The sequence below is a fragment of the Ranitomeya variabilis genome, chromosome 4 (genome assembly GCF_051348905.1).
Source record: "Ranitomeya variabilis isolate aRanVar5 chromosome 4, aRanVar5.hap1, whole genome shotgun sequence".
Classification (NCBI taxonomy): domain Eukaryota; kingdom Metazoa; phylum Chordata; class Amphibia; order Anura; family Dendrobatidae; genus Ranitomeya; species Ranitomeya variabilis.
This window is the reverse complement of record NC_135235.1, coordinates 483,594,069-483,612,078: the sequence shown is the minus strand read 5'-3', so window position 1 is coordinate 483,612,078 and position 18,010 is coordinate 483,594,069. Positions and strand designations below refer to the sequence as shown.

At 43.0% G+C, this 18,010-nt stretch overlaps 1 protein-coding gene across 1 annotated transcript in view; it reads right to left on the bottom strand.

Moving 5' to 3' along the window:
* Positions 1 to 18,010, bottom strand: part of LOC143765342 (fer-1-like protein 4) — a 301,433-nt gene that overhangs the window by 180,676 nt on the left and 102,747 nt on the right. Inside the window, exons 12-18 of the mRNA XM_077251904.1 lie at positions 7,331 to 7,487; positions 5,167 to 5,350; positions 4,811 to 4,997; positions 3,427 to 3,794; positions 3,160 to 3,268; positions 2,192 to 2,381; positions 236 to 356 (exon numbers count right to left, since the gene is read on the bottom strand). Coding sequence (XP_077108019.1) covers positions 236 to 356; positions 2,192 to 2,381; positions 3,160 to 3,268; positions 3,427 to 3,794; positions 4,811 to 4,997; positions 5,167 to 5,350; positions 7,331 to 7,487 — 1,316 coding nt within the window. The remainder of the gene's footprint in view (positions 1 to 235; positions 357 to 2,191; positions 2,382 to 3,159; positions 3,269 to 3,426; positions 3,795 to 4,810; positions 4,998 to 5,166; positions 5,351 to 7,330; positions 7,488 to 18,010) is intronic.

Here is an 18,010-nt window from a genome sequence, read left to right as displayed (position 1 = left end):
GGTGTATTTTTGGAGGAATACGCTTCTCAGCCCGTAAAATACGGCCGAGAAATATACGGCTGCCCCACAGAGAAACATTGGTCCGTGTGCAATCCGTTGTTTTTGCTCCTCTCCCTCGTCCTTATTTCTCTCTAGTGTGACCCCGGCCTAATAGTTTCTTTTTTTATATAAGCAGTTCAGTTCACAGATTGAAGTGTATAAAGGAGGGTGTGATGCTGGGAATTGTTTTCCTTACCAGACGCTCAGCAATCTTTACTATCCAGTTACTATTGTACAGCCTCCAGCTGTGGTCCTCCCAGTAGCTCCACACATGTAAGCAAAGTCTGTCATTGTCCATTCGGATATAAGAGTAAGAACTGCAAACAGACAAGTAAACTATTCAGTAACCTGATTTATATGATATATTGCCTAGAGTCACAAGCAATCGCATTAGTGGATGGTTTACTGCTTATACCACAATGTAACACTATCCATAAATATCACGCTACTTACTATCCTACAGCCCTACTATTGTGCTGGCTTACACCTCCTTATAGGGACCACGTGTAGAGGTAATAGTAACATATATGTGCAAGAGCAGAATATACACAAGGTATGTACTGTATATAGTCAATTGCCATGGAACAAATTATGGCGCAACCTTGGTGCACATAACGTAGTTCACTTTATACACAGGTCTGTAAATGAGTGGTATACCAAAAATTGTGGGATGTTTAACCCCTCCACCACCTTGCCATTTTCCATTTTTGCGTTTTAATTTTTTTTGCTCCCCTTCTTGCCAGAGAACTTTTTCATTTTTTAGTCAATATAGCCACATGCAAGCTCATTTTAGGGGTAATTTTGAATTCCTCCATTGATTTTACCATATAATGTACTGGAAAACAGGGAAAAAAATCCAAAGGCGGTGAAATTGCAAAAAAAAAGTGCAGTTCCACAATTGTTTTTTGGGTTTTTTTTACTTACCATGTTCACTAAATGCTAAATCTGACCTGGAAATATGATTCCCTAGGTCAGTATGAGTGCACAGACACCAAACATGCATAAGTTCTTTTTTATTTAAGTGGCAAAAAAATTCCAAAATTTATAAGAAACAAAAATTGCATATGTCGCCATTTTCCGAGACTCGTAGCATCTCTATTTTTCAGGATCTGAGGCTAAGTTATGGCTTAGTTTTTGCATGCCGAGCTGATGTTTTTATTAATACCATTTTGGGGTAGACATGATCTTTTGATCACCTGTTATTGCATTTCATTGCAATGTTTTGGCAGCTAAAAAATTTAATTCTGGAGTTTCGATTTTTTTCTTGTTCTGCCATTTACCGATCTGATTAATTTTCTTTATATTTTGATAGACCGGACATTTCTGCAAGCAGCAATAACATATATGCGTGGGCTTTTTATTGTTTTATTTTGAACGGGGCACAAGGGGAGTGATTTGAAGTTTTGTGGGTTTTTTATTTTTAATATTTATTTAAACTTTTTTTTTACTGACTTCAATAGTTCTCTTAGGAGACTGGAAGCAGCGATCATTCAATTGCCTGTGCTACACATAGCAGGGCTACAGCACAGCTATGTGAACCAGAAATTATGATCTCTACGTTCAAGGTCATGAAGGGGTTAAGTTCCCAATTTGATATTTTAGATACCAACGCATAGCTAAACAGTTTCTACCCATTTGCTTTTTAATAACAGTTGTTACTATGCTCAAACCAGACATATTTGTCAATTTTTTAGATTCAATGAGAACTCCAGCTACATAATAAAAAATATAATTATCGTGGCAGAAAGTTTTCCGGACCCCAGTCAGTAATCCTATGCAAATACCCTGCAGTTCCCTAATATGAAATGGTTTCTTACAGGTACAACAAGTGCGCATACGCAATGGAGAAAGGTTGTTGAAATCCACTAATATCTGCGAGATTGGTCGACTACCTTATGTGGATCCCCACTTCCAACTCTCCCGAACAGATGATGTTGGCGGTAAAGGATTGGAGACGTTGAATTTTTACACCCTATACTTTGTTGTCAAGGAAGTTAAGACACTGCTAGAGATGTCAGGTGAAAATGTAAATGTCTCTCCAAATTTAGTACCCATGCATGCTCAGATGAGCTGAGCATGCATTTGCATGGGGCGAGGAGCAGATGAAGGATTTTTGTGGGTTAGTATATCAGGAATTTTAAGCTTATATTACTCGTCTGGTTCTGTACGTTCTGGCTTCTTAGGAGGGGATAACGACTTGAAACTTTGCTCAGTATTAATTGGGTCGTCCTCAAGTTCATCTTCTGAACCTGCATCAAGCAGACCCTGACGCTCTTCCGGGACTGCATCACCTTTCTTTTTAGATGGTTTTGTGATTATTTCTGCTGTTTTTCCATAGTTTCCTATATAGTAGGAGTAGAAAAATGAATTAGGTAGACATAATAAAATATACTGTTAAAAGAACCTGTACTGGTAATAGGCATCTGAATATACTATAGGTACATACTCTTATAAACTGCTGGGTGGGATGCCAGCATGAATTTACGGGTCAACCACAGAAGTAAAAGGGTTTTCCAACCCTACTATAATAGAGATGGCCTATTCTCAGGATAGCTGGTCAATATAAGATCGGTTGGGGTCTAATACCTGCCACTCCTTCACTTCCTATCATTTGCCACCATCTCTGGTAGCTGCTGGATGCAAACAGTGCATTATCAGGGTACTGCAGATTAGCTCCTACTTTAATAATAGGAGCTGATCTGTGTTACATTTCAGTAACCATCAGTGTGACGGAGCTGTGCTGCTCAGTTCCATATACCGCTTACATCCGGCCACTGCTGGCAGCTGATCGGTGGTGGTGCCAAGTGTTTGACCCCCCACTGATCTGATGCCAATGACCTATCCTTATGATAGGTCATCAAATATAGTAGTAGTGAAAACCCTTTAAAGACAGTATCTTCCAGTTACAGGTAAATGGTTTGGTTTAGCTGCTTGCTCTAACATCATCTAACCCTAAGTGACACAGATACATAATCGTGGATCTGAACATTTCGTCTAGTAGAGTTGTTCTACTGTATCCTTTGATCAGAAACACAAATTCTAAGTTTCATCAACCTCTAAGAATTTCTTTAAATTGATATAAAAAAATGCCGGAATATTGGCAACAGCCTAAAGACTTACCTATGGAAATTTCAAATTTCACAGGTTTATTCCCAATAGTTGGGTCAATCATTGTCACTTCGAATAGTACTCCAAACAGAAGGAATTCTTCCTTAACACCCAGTGCATTCTACAGAACAATAGACATGAACAATTTAGACAGAACCATTATGTTCGATAAGTTGATAAGACACCAAATCTTAGCCAGAAGTAGCATTAGGCCTTTGGGGTCCTCTAACAAGATGAATCTTGAAAAACCTAAAGTTTGAGCGTTGTCCTCTCACGTACCTCTGGCAGGGGAAGAATGTCATCCACTTCTACTTTGACTGCATTAGGCTGCTCTTTGTTCTCCTCCTCTTCTCCTCCTTCAGCACTCTCAGCAGCCACACTTTCTTTCTCTTTTTCCTTTGACTTTTTGCTTTTCTTTTTCATTTTCAGCTTACTGAATGCATTTTTAAGAGCTTGTAGCGGTTTCTTTTCCTGGATATTGTTGTTGGTAAAAATCTCTAGAGTCACAGCCATGAGAATACGACCTCGATAGAATATTCCTTCACCAAGACCTTCATTCAAATCCTTGTGCACATCTCTCAAGGTGTAATTTTGTGGAGAGCCATAAAGGTTGACCCAAGCTGGGCCAAATGTTGGGTTAAAGCCAGCTAAAAATAACAAATTGTAGATTTAATACCTACATTTGTGAGGATGATACGTAATAGTTAATTATAAATGTTTGGAAATGGAATGTAATTTTGTTTTGTTTAGACAGTTTCAGACATTATGATGATTTAAAAGGGTTTTCCAGTATTAGCAAATTGATGGAATATCCTTAGTATTTGATCAGTGGCTGTCAGGCCCAAGAACCTGCAGATCTTCAATATCAGAGGCTTAAGGGGAATCTGTTAGCAGGTTTTGACACCTAATCTGAGACCAGTATGATGTGATAACAGAGACCCTGAATCCAGTGATTTGTGACTTACTGGGTTGCTTGCTGTAGTTTTTATAAAATCACAGTTTAGTAACAGGATCTTATCATTAGAGGACTAGTAAATCAGCTGCCATGTAGTCCTCCATATTCATGAGCTTTTTTTAACAATGACCCCAACACTGAATGGCCAATCAGTGGTGTGGGCGGGGTTATACAGAGCTGGTATTTCTGCAGCAGATAAAACAGTGATTTTATCAAAACCACAGAAAGCAGCCCAGTAAATGATATATCGCTAATGCTTTCCGATGGGGTTGCAAAAACAGACAGATACCCTTAAAATGTTTGGATGATCATAGAGTACACTAGAATTAGATTTCTATTATCAAATATTGCTTGTACTTATCAATATTGAAAAAAATCTATAATTGTTATATTGTCATTCTGATCATACAGTTTAGAAATACTTAACTTTAAATCAATAATTTTTGCTACTGTGCGACAATCAGAAATAGCATACAAAATGATGGGCAACAAAGCCATTCTCGTTTTTAAATTGGCCACATTAATCATTATTCTTTTTTTTCATTTTACAACACATTCTAAAGTGGCACATTATGTCCTGCCAAAAGTGCATTATCATAGTCCTGTGGCCATGTACAAAACTAACTTTTGGCAATAACTAAAATCTACATGAAATTATTGTACATACATTTTATGTAAGTTACATTTCACAGATTTTCCCAGTCTCACCATTTTTGCTTGGGTCTGATATTTGCTGAAGATCAATATAATGAGTGGCCAAAGCAACATCTCCAATATGAGCGTCATCTAGGACCTGAACCTTTATTTTACGAACAAGAGGTGGGAAAAGCTCAATGAAGCTGATTTGCTCATTCCATTCTGGTTCATTGGTGTCACTTTCCACTGAGGTCTCTCCCTAAAATGTAAAACAAAAAAATTACCAATGAAACACTAGAATTGAATGTATTATGTCAGATGCTGACATACTATGGTCCATTGACGGTAGACAACCCCAAAATGTGTTTTTCAGAGTTCGGTATCAAGATATATTAAGATTAGTCATCATAAATGTAATGTTTATATACCTGCTGTCCAGAAAAAATAACTTGAACGTAGGGATCAATGAACACTTTTTTATCTCCCATCATTTTAGAGAAGCTTCCCATAATGCCCTCATTCATACTGGGTAGGCCTTCTGCCTTGTAGATTTTAACACTTAATCTTGACCAAGGCCTTTCTGCCGGAATCCTTTTGGGAAGCAGCAAATTCCTGGTGGAAAAAATGCAAGTACAATGTTTGTACAATTTACACAAGTATGGAAAGCATTATGTCAGGGACTGTGAAGGAGCTGCAGAAGGGAATGCCACCGTCTATTTCTTCTTCTGGTCCATGGGAGTGGATTCCCACCAATAACATATTCTAACGATAAGCTTTCAATGAATGATCCCAGAAAGGGAGTACCATTCTCTTCCTTCTACTGGCCCATAGGGATCATGAGGGTAGTTCCCCATCAATGAAACTGTAGTCACGGTGTCCCTGCACTCTTCCTCCCTCCCCCGGCAGGGATACCAACTCACTCACTGCTACGGCACCTGCACCGTACTTTATGCTCCTCCTGCTGCTGCCAAAAGAGACAGCGAGCGCCATCCCAAAGTATCCCCAGCCAGTGGCTGGGAGACCTTTATTATTATTTAAGGCATCTCTACCTGATGGAAGGTGCCTGAGCAATGTGTTTAGTCAGTAAGTCTGCACGCTTGCTAGGTCCTTGTCTGTATGTACCCGCCAGTACCTGCTAGTTCCCACTAGTACCTGCCTCTACCTGCTTGCTTTGCTCATTCCTGCTTGTCCCTGCTTTTGCCTTCCAGCCGTACCTGCCCACACCTGCTGTGCCAATTTGCATACCAGCTGTACCTGCCTGCACCTGCCATGCCAGTCTGTGTACTAGTCATACCTGCCTGCCCCTGTCTTGTCTTCCAGTATTCCTGCCGTGTTTGCCTGTAACAAGTCTGTACATTCTTGGCCATTCCATTTTTCTGCCCCTTTGGGGGTCAATTGCCGTGTGTCCGAGGTCTGCCCTGGAGTAGCACCTGGCATCCATTGGGAGCCAAGTCTAACTCCACAATCAGAGTCTCTAGAAAAGAGTGAGGTGTTCACCTAGTCATACCCTTACTGTCACGGGGAGACTAGGTGAGCTAGAGCTAATAACCCGGGCCCCTGCAATTTCCCTCAGACTAGGGAAATCCTGACTGACCCTCTACTTGGAGTTTACACTGATGGTGTGCATGTCCAGGCCTCGACCCTTGCCCTATCTCCTGTTTCAACCCTAGGCTGAAACCAACCGCCCACCACCCAGTGAAGAGATAATACACCAATACCCACAGTTAGCACAGACAAGGATAAAGGAAAATATACACCACGCCGCAGTCACTCAGGAATACACTATAAATGTGCAGGGCAAAATAAATACAAATATAGGAAGGAGTAAATAAGACTAAGGAAAATACACAACCAGCAACAAATCTCCAACAACCAGCTCTCCACTCCAGACTGAGATAACAACGCACAAGACAGAAGCTATAATCGGTGACGCCCAATGATCAGGAGAACTATTTAAAGGCAATGGGCATGGCCCAGCTTCCAATCCGAGGATCAGGTAAATTAACCCCAGAACAGCTAGATAAAATCTAGCCAACGCCAATGAGCAAATAGTGGTCAAAAGCGGAATTACCGCTGTCTGTCGAACGACCTGGTCTGAACAGCGTCCGACATGACACTTATAGGCTCTCCTTGGGCCACGGACATTACACGAACTTTGATAACATGTTCTAAGTAAGGAAAAGCATTCAAAGCAACATCCCAGAAGGGGAGTTCTTCCTTCTTCTGACCCATTGGAGTCGTTGGGGTGGAACTCTACTGATAAAACTTTGAAAGTCTTCAGTGTAACATCCCCAAGAAAACCTTAGGCATAAGTTTAACTCATGAAAATGAAATGTAAATGACCTGATGTTTGATACACTCAAAAATATTATTATTACATACTTATTAACATATTTGACAGATTTATAGTTCACCATTTACTCTCCATAAAAAAATTGGATATGTCACGTTTCTAGAGAGAGACATTTTAAAGTTACTATTTAGCTAAACTAGACAAATTGTTCTTACAAGCAACAGAAAATCTTACGTAGTTATTGTAGTAACCCAAGATGATTTCTTATGGTTAATGAGGTATCTATAAATGACACTTACTTTTCCACATCATCATTCTGGCTGCTAGTAGATGGAGGCGCCATCATGGGATCTCCCCTTGTAACTACAGACAAGTTGCATTTTACAAAGCCTTTTATGCCTGCTCGGGTGTCCTTTGGATCTGTAATAACTGCCCATTTCTGCAGAAATCTGTGATCTTGGAGGAACAAAAAACATGAAGAAGTTATACTGTTAAAAGGAAAGCTTTCAAGGAAGTAGAAATTGCTATCATTTAGGTCATTTTTTAAAGGACACCTGTCAATTTATGCTGTGTGAGTGCTAGAAATGACACGACTACAGACGTGACCTGTGACTGCCAGTGAAAATGAAGGATTGTAGGTACTAAGCAGTAATAGTGAATAAAGAAAAGATAGCAAAGATCAAACTGGGCTTCCCTTTAAACCCCAGCACTGAAGACAGTCGTATTTCACATCCAAGCTCTTTCCCTGACCTTTGGGCCAATTTTTCACTCACTGGATTGCTAAGTGTGCAGGTCCTGGGAAGATCTGCACAGGTGTTTGCAAAAGTAGTGGAGGTGATGTTCTACTCTTTTACATTCCAAGTGGTTAAATGTACAGTACAGACCAAAAGTTTGGACACACCTTCTCATTTAAAGATTTTTCTGTATTTTCACGACTATGAAAATTGTACATTCACACTGAAGGCATCAAAATTATGAATTAACACATGTGGAATTATATACTTAACAAAAAAGTGTGAAACAACTGAAATTATGTCTTATATTCTAGGTTCTTCAAAGTAGCCACGTTTTGCTTTGATGACTGCTTTGCACACTCTTGGCATTCTCTAGATGAGCTTCAAGAGGTAGTCACCGGGAATGGTTTTCACTTCACAGGTGTGCCCTGTCAGGATTAGTAAGTGGGATTTCTTGCCTTATAAATGGGATTGGGACTATCAGTAGTATTGCGCAGAAGTCTGGTGGATACACAGCTGATAGTCCTACTGAATAGACTGTTAGAATTTGTATTGTGGCAAGAAAAAAGCAGCTAAGTAAAGAAAAACGAGTGGCCATCATTACTTTAAGAAATGAAGGTCAATCAGTCCGAAAAATTGGGAAAACTTTGAAAGTGTCCCCAACTGCAGTGGCAAAAACCATCAAGTACTACAAAGAAACTGGCTCACATGAGGATTGCCCCAGGAAAGGAAGACCAAGAGTCACCTCTGCTTCTGAGGATAAGTTTATCCGAGTCACCAGCCTCAGAAATCGCAGGTTAACAGCAGCTCAGATTAGAGACCAGGTCAATGCCACACAGAGTTCTAGCAGCAGACACATCTCTACAACAACTGTTAAAAGGAGATTTTGTGCAGCAGGGCTTCATGGTAAAATAGCTGCTAGGAAACCACTGCTAAGGACAACAAGCATAAGAGACTTGTTTGGGCTAAAGAACACAAGGAATGGACATTAGTCCAGTGTAAATCTGTGCTTTGGTCTGATGAGTCGAAATTTGAGATCTTTGGTTCCAACCACCGTGTCTTTGTGCGACGCAGAAAAGGTGAACAGATGAACTCTACATGCCTGGTTCCCACCATGAAGCATGGAGGAGCAGGTGTGATGGTGTGGGGGTGCTTTGCTGGTGACATTGTTGGGGGTTTATTCAAAATTTAAGGCATACTGAACCAGCATGGCTACCACAGCATCTTGCAGCAGCATGCTATTCCATCCGGTTTGCTTTTAGTAGGACCATCATTTATTTTTCAACAGGGCAATGACTCCAAACACACCTCCAGGCTGTGTAGGGGCTATTTGACCAAGAAGGAGAGTGATGGGGTGCTACGCCAGATGACCTGGCCTCCACAGTCACCAAACCTGAACCCAATCACGATGGTTTGGGGTGAGCTGGACCGCAGAGTGAAGGCAAAAGGGCCAACAAGTGCTAAGTATCTCTGGGAACTCCTTCAAGATTGTTGGAAGACCATTCCCGGTGACTACCTCTTGAAGCTCATCAAGAGAATGCCAAGAGTGTGCAAAGCAGTCATCAAAGCAAAAGGTGGCTACTTTGAAGAACCTAGAATATAAGACATAATTTCAGTTGTTTCACACTTTTTTGTTGAGTATATAATTCCACATGTGTTAATTCATAGTTTTGATGCCTTCAGTGTGAATGTACAATTTTCATAGTCATGAAAATACAGAAAAATCTTTAAATGAGAAGGTGTGTCCAAACTTTTGGTCTGTACTGTATTTTCTATTGATGTATGTTACCTGAAGGTAAAACCCTCTGGGGCTGCAGTCTAGTCTGCCCAGGGTTAAGTGTAGTGGCTGGCCCAGATTAGGGGGGGGAGCTGAGAGTTTGTACCAAGTTCAGGAAGTGTTGAGCTCAGTTACAGAAAGGGTGATGAAGTGACAGCATTGGTCACAGGCGATAGGTTGCTAGGCACAGCGTAAGCCAGTGGATTTCCAAAGAACCCTTCCATACGAGTTCATCTGTTGGCCTAGGAACCTCGAGATAGACATCTGGGCCTTTGAGCGCACTAAGCCTGACAGCTGCAGGAAAAGATGGACTCAAACTCTCAGAGGTGGGAGGTGATGGAATCTGGGTGCACTGTTTGTGGTGAAGAATTTCTAGTACTAGTAGAGTTAGCTAAAGGAATGCTCTACCCTTACCGAGAACTGGGGCTGAAGTTAAGTCCTGTACCTGTTGCAAAGACTAAGCTGTTGGGCCTTATCCTATATGCCTGATTGTAATGACCAAAAGCTGCACAGTAAACGTTTGACTGTTTTAACAAGTTTAATGTCCCCTGGATTGTGTGCTGTGAAGGTTCTGGAAAATGAAAGCCTAGGGCCAGTGGAGGCTTATTGGCCACAAGTAAGTGTGATTAACCCCACACACAGCAGCATACTGAGACTGGAAAATGTTTTGTCTGTAGGGTGCCAGAGCAAGCAGAGGCACCAGTTCACACACGACTACCTAGCTCGGGCACCTTACATGTTCACCACACAGTATCAAATGAATAGGATAAGCCAGGAATATCTTCTTCTATCTATGGGCCCCACATCAGCTGCATGGGCTGCCACTGGCCACAGGTCATTTACAGAAAAACATAAGGAAACACTTATCTCATCTTGGCACCGCCCGCGCATTTTACACTTCTACTGTCTCATGTCATATAACAAAAGCAACAAACTACCAAAATAGTTGGTTAGTCTCACCATTAAAGGTATATACAGCAACAAAGCATTCCATTAAAATCTAACCTTTTTTAGACATTTTAAAATTATCTATGTAGAGACCAAATCATTGTTACATAGTTAGTTACATACAGTAGTTACATAGGTTGGAAAAAGATCTAGTCCATCAAGTTCAACCTTTCTCCACCAATTGTACATTTCGTCACTAATTTAACTATAAACCGCAATGTTATGTGTATCAAGGAAATCGTCCAGCCTTAGTGTAATGTCTATATTGTTGTTTATAACACTACCATGGTTAATTTAAAAATAAGGCATCAATAGGTGGATGAAAAACGTCCCATTGACATATGAAATGCAATTGTGCCAATATCTATTTATAACCTGGAAGAGTAGTAATCCCAAAACCTAATAGTTGAACACTGGGTATTTTTTTGACAAAGAGGGGTTGTGCAAAAATACTGAAATTATAATACCCCTATATACAGTGTATTCAAAAATAGATATATAAATAACCATGGGGTTATGCAGAATCCAACAGTTGGAAATAATGTCAAACATACAGCCATACCCCTAATAGCAAACTGACAATTCATTTAATCATCCTCATACAATTATGGTGCATAACACGGTATGAAAAATTAAATCACATCACCAAGTTCTTTCAATAAGTGTTTAAAAATGCAAATTAGTAAGATCTCACCTCAATATTTGGTATCAGGACAACTGGGTCAGTCAGTGATCCTTGCATCATGTCCATTAGGAGATGGTTAGAAATCAATGCTGCCAACTATATGACCTTGTGTCCCCAGTACTCCTGCCCTTACAAGTATTCTATAGGGTACTGCTCGCTGTATAGGTTACAGACCACCAGGGCTGTGTATCAGAAGCTGCTTGTTTCCTAGGCAAGGAGTGAATGCCTGCAAGCTCTTTTCTTTAGAGCTGGCAAGCTTTTCTTGGAAGCTGGCCATATCTCTAATTCTGGCCCGCTTCAGTGCTCCTCTGATGCTGCAAAGGTAACACTTCCTCTGCTAGCAAGAAAGTAGAGCACATAGTTTGGGCCACTGGCACAGCCATGCTGCAGCCCCAATGGTCAATTACAAGTTAGAAGGCAGATGAGTGGTTATTCCCAAACAGCAAACACAAAAAAATACCTTTAAGGGTTTACTATTTAAAGTGTTTTGTGACGATGATGTATATCTCCATGTTTACTGATACCATAAAGACAAGGGGCAAGATTTATCAACGATGGCCAATATTATTGCATATAAAGTCTTGAAACGTCACATAATTTTGGCGCAACTGGAAGCTGCGCTAAAACTATGTTACTTTTACCGTTTTTACACCATTTTCACCCAGCTCCAACAAAATGAGCAGAACCGCGGTGGTACGGGGGCAAATGAACCACTTCTCATCAAGTTCATGATGTGTGGCAGCATTTGCTATGCCACAAACATTACTCCGGCAGGGGCAGGAGTAGAATTTGTAGCTAGGTGCACACAGAGGTGCATGCTACTCATCCGACATTCATGATTCATGAAGAGGAATAGGCCTCTTGTCACGGGGAGACTAGGTGAGCTAGCTAAAAACCCGGGCCCCTGCAGTTTCCCTCAGACTAGGGAAATCCTGACTGACCCTCTACCTGGAGTTTACACTGATGGTGTGCATGTCCAGGCCTCGACCCTCGCCCTAACTCCTGTTTTAACCCTAGGCTGATACCTCAACCCTCCACCCAGTGAAGAGGTTATATTCCAATACCCACAGTTAGCACAGACAAGGATAAAGGAAAATATACACCACGCCGCAGTCACTCAGGAATACACTATAAATGTGCAGGGCAAAATAAATACAAATATAGGAAGGAGTAAATAAGACAGAGGAAAATACACCACCAGCAACGAATCTCCAACAACCAGCTCTCCACTCCAGACCGAGATAACAACGCACAAGACAGAAGCTATAATCGGTGATGCCCAATGAACAGGAGAACTATTTAAAGGCAATGGGCATGGCCCAGCTTCCAATCCGAGGATTAGGTCAATTAACCCCGGAACAGCTAGATAAAATCTAGCAGAAGCCAATGAGCAAATAGTGGTCAAAAGTGGAATTACCGCTGTCTGTCGGACGACCTGGTCTGAACAGTGTCCGACATGACAGTACCCCGCCTTCTACGAGGGACCCCAGGGCCCTCACGGCTTATAGGACCCGGCTTGTCTGGATGGCGACGATGAAAAAACCTGACCAGCCGATCCGCATGAATGTCCGAGGCTGGTACCCAGGACCTCTCCTCAGGCCCATAACCACGCCAGTGTATCAAGTACTGTAAAGTGTGACGCACTACACGAGAGTCAACCACCTTGGAGACTTCAAACTCCAAATTACCATCCACCAAGACTGGAGGTGGCATAGGCGCTGCGTCCACAGAACCCACCACCTTCTTTAGAAGAGAACTGTGGAACACGTTGTGTATCTTATACACTGTAGGGAGCTCCAATCGGTACGCTACTGGGTTAATGACGGCGGTGACCCTAAATGGACCAATAAACCGTGGACCCAATTTAAGGGACGGTATTTTGAGTCTTATGTTTTTTGTGGATAACCACACCCAGTCATCCACACTCAGGTCCGGACCTGGCACACGCCTACTGTCAGCCACACGCTTGTACCTAGCACCCACACTCAACAGGCGCTGCTTAACTCTCCTCCAGACTGATGACAATTGTGTCCCCAACTGGTCCTCCTCCGGAACGCCGGAAGAGCCCCTCTGACTCAAGGTACAAAATTGAGGATGTAGCCCGTAAACACAAAAAAACGGAGACTCCCCAGATGACTCCTGGCGGTGATTATTAATGGCAAACTCAGCCAAAGGAAGAAAGGTAGACCACTCCTCCTGATTATCAGAGACAAAGCAGCGTAAGTACTGTTCCAAATTTTGGTTCAAACGCTCAGTCTGACCATTTGACTGAGGATGAAACGCCGAAGAATGAGATAACTTGATCCCCAGCCGTGAGCAAAATGCTCTCCAAAATTTTGCCACAAACTGAGACCCCCTATCAGACATGATGTCAGACGGAACCCCATGAAGTCTGACCACCTCCTGCACAAATACCTGAGCGTTAGGCAACGAAGGCAAAGACACAAAGTGCGACATTTTAGAAAACCGATCAACAATCACCAAGATGACCGTGTTCCCAGCTGATGAGGGCAAATCAGTGATGAAATCCATGGAGATTTCCATCCAAGGCTTACTAGGTACCTCAAGAGGAAGTAGTGTGCCAACAGGACGGGAGCGAGGCGTCTTAGCCCTAGCGCACGTGGTACAAGCTGACACGTATGAGACCACGTCCTGTAGGATCTTGGGCCACCAAAACCGACGTGACACCAACTCCAAGGTACCTCTAACCCCTGGGTGGCCAGCCAGGACAGTATCATGATGCTCCGCGAAAACCTTTAGGCGGAGATGAAGCGGTACAAAAGATTTGTTGACGGGAAGCTCAGATGGTACCTCCTCCTGAGCCTCGGCAATCTCAGCCTCAACCTCAGTAGTGAGAGCCGAAACCACAACACCCTTTTGGAGGATGGGTACTGGATCCTCCCGAGGTTCTCCCCCCGGAAAACACCTGGACAGAGCATCCGCCTTAGTGTTTTTAGACCCCGGTCTGTAAGTGACCACAAAATTGAACCGCGTGAAAAACAATGCCCAGCGAGCCTGCCTGGGGGACAGACGCTTTGCTGACTCCAAATACAGCAGATTCTTATGATCGGTAATAACAGTAACCTGATGTACCGACCCCTCCAAAAAGTGTCGCCATTCCTCAAAGGCCAACTTAATAGCCAACAACTCCCTGTTGCCGATATCGTAGTTACGTTCGGCGGACGACAGTTTCTTGGAGAAATAGGCGCACGGACGCAAACTACTCAAAGATGAGCCTTGAGATAGTACCTCCCCCACACCAACCTCAGACGCATCGACCTCCACAACAAAAGGCTTCGACACGTCTGGCTGCACAAGAATGGGGGCCGAAACAAAACTGTTCTTAAGAAATTCAAATGAGCGCACAGCAGCCTCAGGCCAAACGGAGAAATTGGTACCCTTTTTAGTCATGTCAGTTAGCGGTTTAGCAATGATGGAAAAATCCTTCATAAATTTCCTATAGTAGTTAGAAAACCCAAGGAACCGCTGAAGTGCTTTCAGGTTATCAGGACGTTCCCAATGCAGCACCGCCTGCACCTTAGCGGCGTCCATTTTAAACCCAGAAGCAGACACAATATAACCCAAGAAAGGCAACTCTTGAACAGAAAATACACATTTCTCAAGTTTAGCATACAGCTTATTCTCTCTGAGAAGCTGTAACACCTGCCTGACATGATCTAAATGAGCATCACGGTCACAAGAATATATGAGGATGTCTAGATACACGATAACGAATTTCCCCAAAACATGCGAGAACACATCATTGATGAAATGTTGGAACACTGCAGGTGCGTTAGTCAACCCAAACGGCATCACCAAATTTTCAAAATGACCCTCAGGGGTATTAAAAGCCGTCTTCCACTCATCACCTTGACGGACTCTTATGAGGTTGTACGCCCCCCTGAGGTCAAGCTTGGTAAACCACTTAGCACCTGCCACCTGGTTGAACAAATCTGGTATCAGAGGCATAGGGAATGGATCACGAACCATAATCTGGTTCAACTCCCTGAAATCCAAACACGGGCGTAATCCGCCATCTTTCTTCTTCACGAAGAAGAACCCTGCTGCCACCGGCGAGGGTGTAGGCCTGATGTGCCCTTTGCTCAAGCTTTCAGCAATGTAATCTTTTAACGCTTGTCTCTCCGGACCTGAGATGTTAAACATCCTAGCTTTAGGCAATTTGGCCCCTGGTTTAAACCTGATAGAACAGTCATAAGGACCATGTGGCGGCAACTCTGAACAACCCTTCTCAGAGAACACATCCACAAAATCCAGAAGTGACTCCGGAACGCTTGAAGTCACCGCAGCCACACATGTGGCCAGGCAATTCTCCTGGCAGAACTCGCTCCACCGAATTATGTCCTGAGTTTTCCAGTCAATTACCGGGTTGACCACCAAGGAAAACCCAAAACCACCTGAGCAGGAAGATTCCTGAGCACCTTACATGTAACCCACTCGGAATGTAGAACTCCTATGTGGAGTTTCACCTCAGCCACAAATTCAGTAATCTCCCCCTGAGAGAGAGGAGCAGCATTGATGGTGACCACGCGGATAGGATGAGACAGTTTTTCAATCCTAAAACCTGCTGTGCGCGCAAACTCCTCATCAATGAGATTTGTGGCTGAACCACTATCCACAAAAACAGTAATTGGCAGCTCACTGCCAGCAAGAAAAACCTTAGCAGGGAGCATGCATTGAGAAACCACCATGGAGGATATACATAAGCTCAGATTGGTCTCCTCCACACCATCTGAACTTAGAAGTTTTCCGCTGTTGCATTTTTCTTAGACAGCAGAGGACAGATGTTAATAAAATGACCAGTTTTACCACAGTAAAAACAGGCTCCCTGCTTCCTGAGCTCAGGGGCTCGATTCTTAACATGTGATACCCCTGCGATTTGCATAGGTTCCGTGGGCTCACCTGCAGCAACCTCACGTGAACCTAAACCTTCTCCCACAGGCGGCGTCTCATGCTCCCCCTGACGCAAACGGCGATCAATGCGGACAACCAGACTCATGGCGGAATCTAGAGAAGCAGGAGTCTCGTACATCAGAAGAGCTTTTTTAACCCTTCCAGAAATCCCATGTATAAACTGACTCCGCAATGCTGGATCATTCCATTGTGTATCGATTGCCCAGCGACGAAATTCAGAACAGTAATCCTCTGCAACTCGCTCCCACTGGCGAATAGTGCGTATCTTAGATTCTGCTAGAGCCATTCTGTCAGGTTCATCGTAGATTATCCCAAGAGAAGAAAAAAAACTCTCCACAGAGTCAAATGCAACAGAATCAGATGGCAAAGAAAACGCCCATGCTTGGGGATCCCCGCTTAACAATGACAACACCAGGCCCACACACTGAGCCTCATTACTCGAGGAGATCGGGCGAATGCGGAAAAATAGTTTGCAAGCTTCACGAAAAGAAACAAATTTACTGCGTTCCCCAGTAAATCTTTCAGGCAAAGGAAATTTAGGCTCAGCAACTCTTCCTGTCGCTCCAGCCTGCACATTAGATACTGCTAGTCCCTGTTGCTGCACTGCCCCCCTCAACTCAGTGACCTGTAGGGACAGCGCCTCCAACTGGCGGGTTATGGAAGTCATGGGATCCATGACAAAACACAAAAAAAAGAAACCCCTTTTTTTGTTGTTGTTGTTTGGCCGATTATAATGTCACGGGGAGACTAGGTGAGCGAGCTAAAAACCCGGGCCCCTGCAGTTTCCCTCAGACTAGGGAAATCCTGACTGACCCTCTACCTGGAGTTTACACTGATGGTGTGCATGTCCAGGCCTCGACCCTCGCCCTAACTCCTGTTTTAACCCTAGGCTGATACCTCCGCCCTCCACCCAGTGCAGAGGTTATATTCCAATACCCACAGTTAGCACAGACAAGGATAAAGGAAAATATACACCACGCCGCAGTCACTCAGGAATACACTATAAATGTGCAGGGCAAAATAAATACAAATATAGGAAGGAGTAAATAAGACAGAGGAAAATACACCACCAGCAACGAATCTCCAACAATCAGCTCTCCACTCCAGACCGAGATAACAACGCACAAGACAGAAGCTATAATCGGTGATGCCCAATGAACAGGAGAACTATTTAAAGGCAATGGGCATGGCCCAGCTTCCAATCCGAGGATTAGGTCAATTAACCCCGGAACAGCTAGATAAAATCTAGCAGACGCCAATGAGCAAATAGTGGTCAAAAGCGGAATTACCGCTGTCTGTCGGACGACCTGGTCTGAACAGCGTCCGACATGACACCTCTTTATGAATCAGGCATGTCTGACTTCAGTACACCCCTACATCAAGACCAGTGTGAACAATACCAGCCTTGATGTAACAGGCCCAAAGATTCTTGCATTATTGCTGCAGTTCTGGGTTATATTTGTAGATGCTGCTTGTTGTGCTCCTACAGTTACAAGGTAACACAAAGACATTTTGGACAATTGTATGCGTCTAGATTTGTTAGAACTATTTTGGGCAGGCCCTTTCCAGCTTGACTGCATCCCAATGTACACAATGTATATAAGAGCATGGTTGGGTGAGCTTGTTGTATAAGATTTCCCTTCTCTGGAACTAAGGGTCTTAGGCCAACCCTTGAAAAGCAATCACTGTAGTTTCTAAACACTTCCACTTTCCAATAATATCACTCACAGGTAATCATGGAATATTTAGGAGGCGATAAATATACTGAACTGACTTGTTACAGTGGTGGCGTCTAGCGATGAGGGAGTATACTCGTTACTCGAGATTTCCCGAGCACGCTTTTAACAAAAATAACGTTAACAAAAATAGTATAGTGTCCAGGAGGCACACTATATGGACAAAA